Source organism: Cucumis melo, chromosome 2 (assembly GCF_025177605.1).
Source record: "Cucumis melo cultivar AY chromosome 2, USDA_Cmelo_AY_1.0, whole genome shotgun sequence".
Lineage (NCBI taxonomy): Eukaryota > Viridiplantae > Streptophyta > Magnoliopsida > Cucurbitales > Cucurbitaceae > Cucumis > Cucumis melo.
Window position 1 is genome coordinate 25,837,236 of NC_066858.1, and position 13,417 is coordinate 25,850,652.

At 33.0% G+C, this 13,417-nt stretch overlaps 2 protein-coding genes across 2 annotated transcripts; both read right to left on the reverse strand.

Annotated features, from left to right (window-relative positions):
- Nucleotides 1–4,811: 4,811 nt before the first annotated feature.
- Nucleotides 4,812–5,642, reverse strand: LOC103502319 (protein transport protein Sec61 subunit gamma-like). Its single transcript, XM_008466205.3, has 3 exons — nt 5,406–5,642; nt 5,162–5,277; nt 4,812–5,016 (listed from the first exon to the last, which is right to left on the reverse strand). Exons 1-2 carry the CDS (start codon nt 5,497–5,499, stop codon nt 5,162–5,164), a joined length of 210 nt encoding a protein of 69 aa, XP_008464427.2. The 5' UTR covers nt 5,500–5,642; the 3' UTR covers nt 4,812–5,016.
- Nucleotides 5,643–6,573: 931 nt separating this feature from the next.
- LOC103502320 (nuclear transcription factor Y subunit C-1) lies at nt 6,574–11,594 on the reverse strand. Its single transcript, XM_008466206.3, has 2 exons — nt 10,745–11,594; nt 6,574–6,767 (listed from the first exon to the last, which is right to left on the reverse strand). The coding sequence occupies exons 1-2, from the start codon at nt 11,401–11,403 to the stop codon at nt 6,764–6,766; spliced, it is 663 nt and encodes a 220-aa protein (XP_008464428.1). The 5' UTR covers nt 11,404–11,594; the 3' UTR covers nt 6,574–6,763.
- Nucleotides 11,595–13,417: the final 1,823 nt, after the last annotated feature.

Below are 13,417 nucleotides of genomic sequence, written 5' to 3' on the forward strand. Positions count from 1 at the left end.
TGAGCACGAAAATGGACTAAAGTGTGATTAACAAAATCATTGTTCAATAAGATGGTGAAGATTTTGCATGGAAATTACTTACTCCTTTTATTTTTTTTAAATATTGACTACATATTGATAATCTAAAATTTTGATTTTTATATTGTATTGAAATGAATTGCGAAAAGATATTGATGCACTCAAATATAGGCTTTTTTTTTACTTTTTAGCAGAACCACCAAAGACAAATGAGATTGAATCTCTCACTTCATAAAGTTGTAGAAATAAAAGAAGAAGTTAACCTTTGAAATAATTAAGAACATTGGTTCTAAAAATACTTCAAAGCACACTTTTAATCATTCAAAACTAATTTTGATGATATAAGAATTATATTTGACGGTGTAAAAAATATTAAATTAATTTTGAGTGATTAAAGATATATCTTCAAAGACAAAAGAAATAAGCATAACATAACTCAAGTAACATATAAATGTATGGTCAACGATTATAAGATTTGAGGCTATAATTTTCTTATTTTCAATTGTACTAAAAAGAAAACATGTTTAAAAGAGTTCGAATCTTGAAAGTTGAAATTCACGTGTCAAGACTGTCCACAGCTAGAGAGGCATTATCAATTTTTTCACTTTCTCAAACTATTTTTGTCTTTTCTTTGAGTCTCTCTTTCCCTCTTCACATCTTAATCTCTCTCTCCCTCCCCTTTTGTTTTAATTTGTCTTGGTGAAGGGTTTAGAATAATATATCCTCTCTTTGTTTTTTTCTTCTAAGAGAAATTGGAATATTTCCCCCTTTTCTCTTTAGTGTTAAATAAAATAAAAGCGTTCTAACTTTAATATATTCTTGTTAAATTGAGATTTTCATATGGATCTCTTTTTCAAAGATACAAACAAAATTTGGTGTACTTTTTAGAAATCAAACAAAGTTTGGCACTTCTATTCATGCAAAAAACGTGCTGAAAAACTACTGATTTAACCTACGAACATGTTCGATGGACTAAGAAAGTGACAAGATTTGAATCGAGATTGATAGACATAAATATTCCCATATATATACACACACCATCTTCGATAGAGAGAAAAAAATGTAACATGGAAAATTAAGACTTTCAATGATATAAGAGTTTAAATAGATATCTAATTAGTGGCAGTAAAAAAATAATTTTAAAATAATTGAAATCAATATTACTATTAAATATCATATTTAATGACTCAAAACAATTTTAATAGGCTGAGAACTTGATTTAAAAATGTAAAATAATTGGTGTTGAAAATTATTGAAAAACGTATGGAAAGTGAAATATTAGATGTAAGAATAAAATAATAATTGGGTTCTCTTTGTTCAATCTCAATCTTTGTCATTTTCTCCAAATATGTTTTCTTTTCTCTACTCCCTTCCCATCCCTCTCCTTTGTCTTTCTCTATTTCATTTTATTTTACTTTTTTTCTTTTTGTCTTCTTTAATCTATTAGACAGCGTTGCTCTTAGTGGTAGGTTTCATTTCTTTTGCACATTTTTTTATACAAATTATTTCACTTCGATTTTAATGGTCTCATTTGTTTTATATATTTTGTATCAAATTATCTGAATTATATGTACTTTGCTATTTTAATTATACTTTCAAATTTCATAGAATTTAAAAAGAGAAAACATATTATTAAACATATCACAACAACTCAACGATCATATAACGATATGCTAATTTAACGACTTTCTCTAAATAAAGTGAAAAAGAAAAGAGGGAGACGGGGAAGAAGATGTTATACATCAATATTCTAATATAATGATGTTTACGACTAGTTCTTATCATACTAAACTAATTTCAATGTCACATACATATTGATTTTGTTATGTTTTGTATTCATTGATTTATTTTTAGTAACACATGTATATTGATTCAAACATTTTCCATATGTAATATTGCAGTCTTTTTTACTATTAATTAAAATTAATTACTTGATTTTTTCAAAAAGGAAAAAAAAAATCAATTAATTACGGTAATTAATTATACCATAAATTTCTTCATTTTATTATTGATTGTGGTTATTTATTAGTTGTATTAGAATTAATTATTCATTTGTATTAGTTGTTTCTAACCTTCTCGCAACTCTATTATTGTGAATTATGATGCAATTGAAATTTTGTAATTCTTCAACTCTCTCTTCACATCAACAGTTGGTCAATGGTCAAGTTTGTGTTATAAGTTATGAAGTTATATGGATATTGATTTACAGACTGATCTAACATTAACAAAATATTGATTTTATTTTCTTACTCTAATTCAAATATTAGAATTGTAGATGATTTAGTTGAAGGGAATTATTATATATTCACAAATGTGTTTACTATTTTGTTTTTGAAAATTAACTTTCTTTTCATCCTAAAAAAAAAAAAAAGAAAAGTAGTTTTTAAGAACTTGTATTCTAACTATTATAAAAAATCGATCTTAACTTTAAAAGAAAATCAAATAACTATTAGTAATCTTAATTTCTAGTCAATTATTTGACATTTAAAATTAAAAGAAGCACATGGGGGATATCTTGACAAAATAATGACACACTAAAAACTTTTTGGAAAAGACAACCATACGAAGTTTGTGATTTGCATTGGGTTGCGTATTTCGAAATATGTAACCTATTTTCTTTGAAATTTAATTATTTTAAAGGCTATCAATCTGTCTCTGTATTTTTATTTTTATTTTTCTCAATCGTATTTAACATGTGATCTTTCCTCGTTGCAAAGAAATAAATAATAATAATAATAAAAATAAAAAAACACACAAATTCTTCCATTTTCATTTTTATCCATGTATGTTTTTTCTTGGTTTGTTTTGTTTAAGGAACTCACTCACAGGGGATATGGCCAAAGGAGTACTGAAGGAATGAATCTCACATCGGACATCACGACCAAAGATCTTTCTCAAACATCTGTGCGTGAAAGCCTTGGCATGCACCATGAAATCAAAAGCTGTGAAAAGGAGTTTTTGAGCAGAGGAATAAGATGGGAGTGGATGCAATAGAAAACAATGAGATAATGATGTGCATACATAGAGGAGTAAAGTATTGTTACTGTACTGTACCTCCTCTTTCGCTTCTTCAAATAGATGGTTGCTGATAATATATAAATTGGGAAGAGAAGGAACTTTTAATAACATTTAAGAATAACACCATCATTCCTAACTGCATGACCATGGATAAGGTGAGACAATATTTACAAAGAAGCAGAGAAAAAGAATGCTCAAAATTACAGAACCTAAAAACGACGTCTTGTTGATAAATGAAATTTGGAGAAACCCCAAAAACACCTATAGGCAATAACAATAGAGATTTCCAATTCGGTAACTATGAAAGAAAAACAAAAATGAATAAAAGAGTGCTTAGATTTGTACCAATAATTAAAAAGTTGTAGACAAAACCAAATCCAAGAGTCCAGAAGAAAACTTGCAAAATGGCCAACCAAACCATCTTCTTAGTACCAGAAAAACGAACCGGCACACCGAAAGAGATGCATTAATGTCAAAAATGTTATTTGAACATGCCACACACCAATCAAAAGCTTCCAAAACAGTATGCTAGAAGCAAGATGCAAAAGGACAATACACAAGTAAATTTCCATTGAATATGTGAATTTTACAAAAAGGGGGTGGAAAAATTTCCAACCACCCAGTGTGGATAGCAAAAAATTGTGGCATGTAGCTATAGGATTAGAGAGACTACAGACCTGAAAGGAATTTGTACATTTACACCAACTAAAAGCAATAAAGCGCACTAAGTGAAAAAATGAAATTGGATTGGCACTATCGTGGAAAAAGGGGTTGTTCCTCTCCCTCCAAAGGGTCCTCCTTTGACTAATTGTGTCCATAGAACTTCCTTTTGAGCTTTGAAAGGGTGCCCCCATAAGGAAATTCGAAAGAAAATCGTCAATGTTGATGGGCATCACTGTAAATCAGCTGAGGGACTCTAAAACTGTTATCCAGAATTGAAAGGCATAAGTGCAACTGATGAAGAGATGGCCTTGAGATTATGATTCTTTCAAACAAAAAATGGTAAACAGAAGGGCATAAGGCCTGGTATGGGAATTTCGTTTGCAGCTTACCACTGATGTTAATTCTCCTGTGGTTTTGTAAGGAGGATCAGCCTTCTTTGTTGTGTTTGTTTAACAGATAGTGGTTGTAGCATTGGGTTTATTGCTGAGTTTACAAAGATTGGTATTAGTAGCAGCCGAAGGTAATTGTCCAATTCAGTGTTTGTTAAAAAGGACGTCTCTTTCCAAATCGAATTTTCTGCTTGCATCGATCCTTTGCTTTTCTGGAGAAGTAATATGCAGGGAATTGGCCAATGGTGGCAAGGAGCAGATAAATAGTATTTAGAAACTACAAATTTCCTCCAAATGGGGTGCCTTCTTTTCGTAACAGAATCTCCATACCCGTTTTGCAAGTAAGGATTCATTCTTCTGTTATAAATTTCCTATATCTAAATCTCCTAAAAGAAGAGGCTTTTCGATGATACACATCTCAGCTAACATTGTGTGACGTGTGTTCCTTTCTCCATCAAAGGTCCCTCCCAAAAGAAATTTTGAACAAGCTTTTCAAGCTGACCCAACTATTTCTGTTCTTAAGAGCTCGCAGCCAACCAATGGCAATCTTGGCCCTTACACTCTTGGAAGGTCACTATCAATGACAGGAGGAATATGGAATAAGAATTTGGGGGGGGGGGGGGGGGGGGGGGGGGGTTGGAAATAAAGGTAAGGGAAGAACAAAAAAGGGACCATTACAGTAATTGTAAAGCAATCTAATCAGCAGAATATTATCCTCAGGGAGAACACTAATAGAGAAATTTTTATTCAATAAGGAAAAGAAAATAAACACTGTAATTATATACTCAAACGCGGTTTGCAGTTTGCTTGACAAACACTAAAATCAGGAGGGGAAAATTATAAACTGCCGAAGTGACAATGACAACTGCTTGACATTACTCAGTGAAAATGTGTTCAACCAGAATGCTTCCAATCAGGAATTTCAACCCTGAAAGAATATATACAAATCAAAGTTAAAAGTATAGAACTGATTGATGCATACAAATTTCAGGAACTAATTATCGAAAATTCAATCTCTAACTCAAAACTGAACAAAACAAACCCTAGAAAACAAGAACGGAGCAGAATCAAACCTATCCAGATCCGACGATTATATTGTTAATGGGAATAAAGATCAACTTGACGAAGAACCCTACAAATCCCATCACGACGAAACCGATGGCCGTACGGACTGCCACTTTAGTGAATTCTGTGTCACAATGGTTGCGAAGTTAATCAGAAATCTTAAAAGGAATAGACAATGCAGTTCCTAAACTTAGTATTCATTCAGTATATAAGGAAAAGAAAAAGAAGGAAGAAGGTGAAGGAAAGACATGCCATTGCGATCAGGCTTGTGGCATCTTTTGACAAGACGAACGCTGTCCTTAGCGAAGGCTCTGAGAGGATCAACAACTGAATCAATGGCATCCATTCCCCACGAAGAAGAAAGAAAATTTTGATAATTTGGGAACGGGGAAGAGATTCGTCGGAATGATTGGAGACGGAAACCGGACGGGTTGACTTCCTTATGATTTAAAAGGATCTATCACAAACATATATATATATATATATATATAGAGAGAGAGAGAGAGAGAGAGAGAGAGAGAGGTTTTGATACTCTTCCAAACATATATCTATTTTCTTCCTAAAAAAGGAAACATACATTTTGTTTCTATTTACAACTTTACCATCAAAATTAGAAGTTTTAAGTTTTATTTAAATTAGATATTTACAATTAAAGATTTTAACTTTTTAACTTTGATTTTTACGCGTTAACGTTTATTTATTAATTTTAAAGAAAAAATTAAAATTAATTTTAATAGTGATAAATAAGAGTAATAATAGACTTATTTTAAATTAATAACTCGACATTAATTTTAGCTATTGAAATATTAAAAAAATATTAAAAATCGAAAGTGAATACTCACTTACAAATGAGGTTAAAGTGTGCCAAATTCAAATTTGTAGGGTTAAATTGAAATAAAACTCTTAGACTTATGAATCAAATGAAAACTAGACCTAAAATTAATCTATTCATATATTTTAAATAATGCGTTGTTTGTGTTTTATAATTAAAAATAAATATGAATCATTCTTAAAATTGAAATTGAAGCATATGAGATGAATTTAGGTATTGTATGAGTGAAATAAGGAAGGGGAAACAAAGAAGATAGGTATGAATGTTGAGGCACTTTTTCTCCGAGTACTAAATGCCAATCTTCTCGAGGTCAAGTTGTTAAGACGTTTCAATCTTCAAACAGAACTTGATTGTCTACAAGAGTAGTCGTGTCTCAGTGTCAAAATGAAAGAGAGTAAAAAGAGAAGCGGGATTAGATACTCTATTAGTGAGAGGAGACTTGGAAGGACTGTGAATACTGAAATCTCTTTGTTCTTCTCTTTTTATCTCCCTGCCCAAAATCTAACATAACGCTCCACAGATGAGCTAGTTAAACTTGATCTTAAACAAATTGTTAAAAGCCAATATCAGGAACGTAGAAATAGCAAGTTAACAAAAGTAATGTCAATTCGACGACATCTAATTAAAGTTTTTACACGTTTCTAATGTTAACCCTGTTCGAAAAGAAGAAAACATAAAAAGGAAAAATACATTTCGTTTAACGCCCTGGACAGGATCAGCAAAACGCATCAGTTTTTTTCTGTTGCACCACACAGCAGATCATCTACACAAGAATTGCTTAGCTGCGGGAAAACAAACATCAAAATATGAGAACCCTCTCATTAAAGATGGAACAAAAAGATAAACTAGTTAGACTAATTTTGAATATCAACTTCCAAACAGAATATTGACGTCAAGAAAATGTTAAAAACTTTGGACTCTCCTTCACGTCTGAATCTCAGTAAAAGATCATAAACGTGGAAGGCTCTCAGATATATTCAAGATCATAAACAAATTTTTGAGGTTTCCATCATCAGAGGCGAAGAAATGAATAGCATCCATAAATTGGGGGTTTCCACTCATGTTTAGAAGCCTTCTAACAGAATCCATCTCATCCATTTCTCACTAAAATCTTCTAGCCGAAGGATTTTAAGAAGAAAATTCAAATCTAAAAGACAACTGTCCTTGTACTATTTGGGATTATAGGCCAAGGCATCTCTACTTTCCTTCAAACAAGTAGATTTCAACCTCCTTTGGCCCACCCTTTATATGATGAAAAAAAACATGCTTTGTCAAGATGTATTTTCACCATCCAAGCCTTCTTTCTTCTTCTTAGGTCATCGTCAACTGCCTCATTGGCAATTATAATAGAGTTGACGACACTTTGTAATAGTTCCAGACAGCTCCTATATGATTATTGGCCAAGACTTTAGAGAGAATTATTTAAGCATTTTTAACAAGGCTAGTGGGTCTATATTCTCTAATTCTGTTAGCAGTTGCCTTCTTACGGATTAGGCATGAAAAAGTTATCTTAGGAATTAGTTGTATAAATGTTCTCTTATGCAGACATTAATAACCCATTCTCCAAAAAAGAAAAGGAAAAAGAAAAATCATAACATAACGTGTTTTAAGAGAACCTTCTCTTTGACTTTCAAACACCTTACGGTTATTATAAAAGCTCCTTTGTCTTGCATTTCAGAATCTTCAGAACTATCTTCATTTTTATTGGGCACATTTGATTTTATTGCTGATTTGTTGTTGAGGATTCTGTTTTAAGATAGGCTTCACGAGTTACGATGGTCAGGAAATGTGTTGGTCTTCTTTCTGTTCTCTTGGTTTGGTAGAGAGAGTTTGAAGGTTTTCTTTCGTAGGCAAGCAATCCCAAAACTTTCCATAAGGAGTTCTTTATATCTATCGCCAGCAACCAATGTCTTAATAGGATATTAAGGCTGAAGCCTCTCTTTGAACCACAAGAGGCTTACGTACGGCTTAAAGTCTATGCTTTGTGTCACGACTAATAGAATGATATAAATTTGTTTCATTCTTCAAAAAAATATAAAAGTTCAAAGTTGTGACGATATGAACTATTACTACTTTTACTATTGTAACTTTAAAACTATTGTGTGTATATATATATATAAGTATTGAAGACAATTTTACAGTAAATGGTAATAGAAGTGAGGTTAAAGATATCATTTTAAGAAATTTTGCTGAAGTGGGAATTGACAAGAGTGTTTTTTATTCTTTTTTTTTTTTTTTTTTTCCTCTTCTTATGACTATTATGTTTACGAATACTTGGTCATACTTATAATTTGTTAGAATTCTTGGTTGGAGGTATCATACCGCCTCAGAGCTTACACCACCTCTTCAAGATTAAAAAACCTCAGGGTCAAGGTGTCAACTGTAGCCTTTTAAAAAATTGTCAGTAACTTCTCATAATCTCTTCCTAGCTATACAAAGGTATTCAGCTTGTATGGAGAATTTTCCATAGAAGTCAATGCTCTACACATCAAAACCAAATCTAACTAGAGGTCACAATCAGCATCCTCTAACTCTGAGTGTGAAATCTAAGACACCAAATCATCATGGAACTAAGTTCTTGGCACAACTTGTGTACGAGATGGATCTGCATACTTTGACTCTAACAACAAAAAATTTAACCAAATCATCATGGAACTAAGTTCTTGGCACAACTTTGAGTGTGGTCCGAAGAATTGAAGCTTGAAATTCCTCCAAAACATGACCAAAGTGGATTGAAAGTTGAGCAGCTGGGGGAGGGGAGGGGAGGACCTTGGCTCAAAGGGAAAAGTGCCCACTGATCATTTGATTCTACATTGCTCTATTGTGGGTAAGGGCTGGTCTTTGCCTCCCAAAGAAAATTGACGAATAGCTCTTAGAAGCACTGTCTAGAACTTGCTTCAGGGGGAAGGCTAAGATCAAGTCGGCTAATTGAGAATTCATGGCTTGGGAGGCTCTTTTGTTCATAGCATACAACACTTGGCCCCTTGGTGGAGCACAAATTACAAATATTTTTGGTAAAAGTTCTCTCCCTTTTTTGGGAATGAGTTCTCTCTACACCGTGCCATTAACTTATTCCTTTTGTCATGTTTCCTTTAGACCCCCGTTATATAGGAACTACCACACATGGTCAATGAATGACTTCAAACCAATTCACTCCTCCCCTGCCATTACCAGAGCAAAAAGGTTAACTTTTCTCCCATTACTCACAATCAACACCTTGGAGACTAAAACAAATCATCCGCTCTTTTATTTAACACCTCTTCAATCCACAAACAGCCATCCTCGTTCCTAAATGGCTTTATTCTTATGAGCAATTTTGGTTAATAGGAGAGAGCTAAAAATCATTGAGCAATTGGTTAACCAATCTACTAAAAAGTGACCAACACGAGCTTTAGGTCTCAAAGTTCTCAAAAGCAGTGAGAAAAAGCTCTCTCAATTTTATGAATACAATATTCGGACAATATGAATCATTCATTCTAAGATTCATACAAGATGCACTGCTATAAGGGAAGAAATCAACAGAAAAGAAAAGATAATTCTTTTGGGACCTAATTCATCCTCCCTTCATTTGAATGATAGGTGCCTTGTTGGCACACAAGCTAATTAGAAGAGAAAAAACACTATTACCCTTTTTTTTCTTAAAGAAAAAATGAAGTCTTTTCGTTTAAAAAGAAACCAGAATATACTAAACAAAGAGAAATGAACAATCTAAGAGCGGGGGAAGAGGGAACCCCCACCCAAAGAGAATAAAAAAGGTTTCCTATTGCTAATGATAACGAAAAGGGTATAATTACATATGAAGTTCCTATAATTAAGACATCACCAAGTCACAAGAATAACATATTTAGATCAATGGGAAGTTCAAGTAATCACTCAACGCCCCCTAAAAGTGAAGACAGATCTTGATTGCCTAAAATAAACAGGTTGAAAGTTCCTTTCATTGGCTTGTTTTCTGTATGTCTTTTTATATTACAACTTTCAAAAATAAACTGCTTGAAAGCTTCAACCTCAACCATTGCTGTTGCCACTGATTCGTAACTTTTGTTTCATAAAGAGACAGAAACAGATCTTCCTTACATGAAAATGGAGATATAAAAATGACGATATAAAACAAGGGTGAGCGATGGATATTGACCGAGCCAAGAGGATTACAAATATCCCTCCATTTTGCATTAGTTTTTTTTTTTTTTAAGAGAAGAAACTCCATTTGTCATTAATAAAAAGGAAAAACTACTGAAATTGATACTGTGGTGGGCAATTCACATATCGGAACTAAAAAGAAACATTTGTCAAAAACAAGAGATGGAGAGGGAGGAAAATAACATAACCTGTCAAGCAAAGGTCAAAGAAGATGACTCTTATTTAAATATTTAATTAAAAGATCCCTCTTGGATTGGGACTCATAAAAAAGGGATGAAATTTTACAAAAATTACTCGACAGCAAAAAACCAAATAGGGAACTTTAAACCAAAACGGCTCAAACCACTATAAAAATTCTTAAAAACTACTCAACAAATCAGCACATTCTAGCTGGGGGATTACCCAGTCAAGTAAGAGAAAATAACAACAACAACAACATGCAATATCCCAGTAATGAAGACGTTAATATGAAATCAGGTCAAACGTGGAAAAGGGTAAGAAATCAATTCAGCTTGATCCACGGCACCAATCCGGATAGAACACAAGATAAAGCTTAAACGATGAACCTTTAATTTTGCATTACTAATTCAAATAACACAAACAGTCATGAAACACCTACCTCTGACCATCAAGATTACCCTGCCCGCTGCTGGCCCCACTCGCGTAAGAACCATCCTCAGCAGCGGTCTGCCACACGGATTGCCAGGCCTGGGACGGCGGCTGAGCGTAAACTCCAGTGGGATCCATTGCCGGTCTCCCAATCATCATTCCCCCGGGAGCCCCCGCCGGTTGACCCATAGGCGGATAATAGTACGGAACTCCACTAGCAGTGGCTCCAACCATACCTCCCAACCCAGCCTCGTCCTTGATCTCATCCCTAGGAACAATATCAACTAAGAAATCAAAGATATCGGTCCTCGTGATAGCAGCAGCAATATCATTCTTCTGCAATGTCCGCCTCTTATTCTCTTCGGCGTGGAGCCATGACCTAATAGTGAGTTCAAGAATAAAAAGCTCACAAGCCTTAGCGAACAAAATGGGGGCCTCGGCAGAGATCATACGAACGTCCTCATCGGCTTTCATGATCTTCTTAATGCGGGCAAGAGGAAGCTGGTGGTTTTTAAAATCGTTAACCTGTTCGATTTCTTGGCGTTGGAAGGACCAGAACATCTGAAGCTGTTGTTGTTGCTGCTGAAGGAGGTGGTGGAAGGGAGGGGCCGGAACAGGGGCCTGAGGAGGAGGGTAGGGAGAGGATTGAGCTTGATTGTTGGTGTCCATCGGCCGGGGACGGCGGCGGTTGACCCAAATGGAAGAAGAATGAGGAGATTTGGGGAATGTGAAGAAATATTTGAAGTGATGAAAATGGAAGGAAGGAAGAAAAAGAAGAAAAGAAACACAAAGAACTCCGAAAAGAGTTGAGATAAGGTAACAGAGGCCTTCACGATTCGTTTCTCGGCTTCCACCTCTGCCATTTTAAAGATCAAATCCTCTTTATTTCTCTCTTTTATTATTTTAAAATTAAAATTAAAATTATGGGGGGGAAACTAAAAAAACATTATATTACACACCCAATCCTATAATATATATTATATATATATATATTCCATTTTTGGTCATTTTTTTTATATAAAATAAAGTAAAATAAAGGAGAATCAAACTGCTATATTTATATTTATAGCAGAAAGTATGATTTTGTCTTTTTTTTTTCGAAAATCAACAAAATCTTGAATTTAACCTTATTAGGCACAAATGAATTGCATAAATTATTTCAATTTTTCAAGATTTTTTACCTTATAAAGTAATAACTTATGAGTCACGTTCCTTTTTACATAGTTTGAATATGCTTTTCAAATATGTCATATCACGTGTCCAAAAAATACGTAAGTCCGTCTTTTTGTGTTAGGTCAAATATGTCACCATAGTAAATAGTAAATATCGCCACATATTAGGGATAAAATATGAGCACATCTTAATATTTCGTTGCTATTTATGTGGTAAGGCGGTTGATAATAAAAAGGATGAAATCAAAATAAAATCTATTTTTTAAGATAATTTTGTTTTAGTTTGTAAATAGTAAACAAGTATAATGTGTTATGTGTATAAGGATATAAGTTGTCGAATTTTCTCATTATTGTTGTGTTTTACTACACTTAGCCAAGCTTGTGAGTACACTTTAGTGGTAGAACAATAGGTTAAAAAAATATGAAGATTTCATAGAACATGATCTCTCAAAAATGAATTAGAAGAAAATGTAAACCTTCTAAAGTATTTCTACCGATAGCAAACCAAATTAAGGAATTTCTATATCCGTCTTTGCACTTGAATCACACATAAGTTTGTAAAAAGCCAATATAACATAATAATTGTGATTAACTTCTCACTTGTACATATATGTGGAAAACACTTAGGTACATTTTTAAACTATATTCATATTTGTATCTATGTATTTTTCTCTCTTAAAAATATTTTCACTCATAAATTCAAATCCGTAAAACTCATTTTTATTTTATATAAAGGTAAAGAAAGTTAATATCAATTATTTCATAAAATTTGAACATGTGATGTACTTCTAAAAGTTTTATTCTAAAAGAATAACAATGTTTATCAAGAAAAAACTTTGAAAAAAAAAATCTTCAGTCCTAAAGCCAAAGAAGTTTCTGTTGGAACAAAAAAAGAGAGTCCAACAAGCTGTACAACTTGCCCAATACCCAAAAGTAGTTTGGTATTGCGGCAGACAATGCCTTTTCTTTAACCACATGCCCACTCTTCTTATAATTCTCTTTTGAAAACCACTTTTCTGAATTTCAGTAGCAGCACAAACAAACCCAATAAAATAAATAAATAAATAAAACTTTTCTTTTTTGTTTTGTGATCTATTAGATTCGACAGAAACATATTTTCCAAAAATTCATTTCTATTATTTGTTTTCTAAAAGGTCAAAGAAATGAATTGTTGGAAAAGAAAAAATTGTTCTTGAAGAAAGTTAAAATATTAATTCAGTCAAAGTGCGTACAGAGTTGTTGATGCTTTAGAAAGCAGACCGCAAAGACTTGTAATATGCGCCCTTCATTTTCCTGCAACATTAATGAACAAGAGAATAAGAATGTGCCTTCAAATAATTTATTAGTAAGGAGAAGAAAGTGCTTCAGATTGAGCCTTCTTTCTAACAGATATCAGATTTGGATTCTTCCAATGAAACATTGTAATATTATGCAATCTCGTCAAACAGATAATATATTCCTAATCCAACAAACAAACATGAAAAGGAACAATCGAAATGGAGAAGTCAACA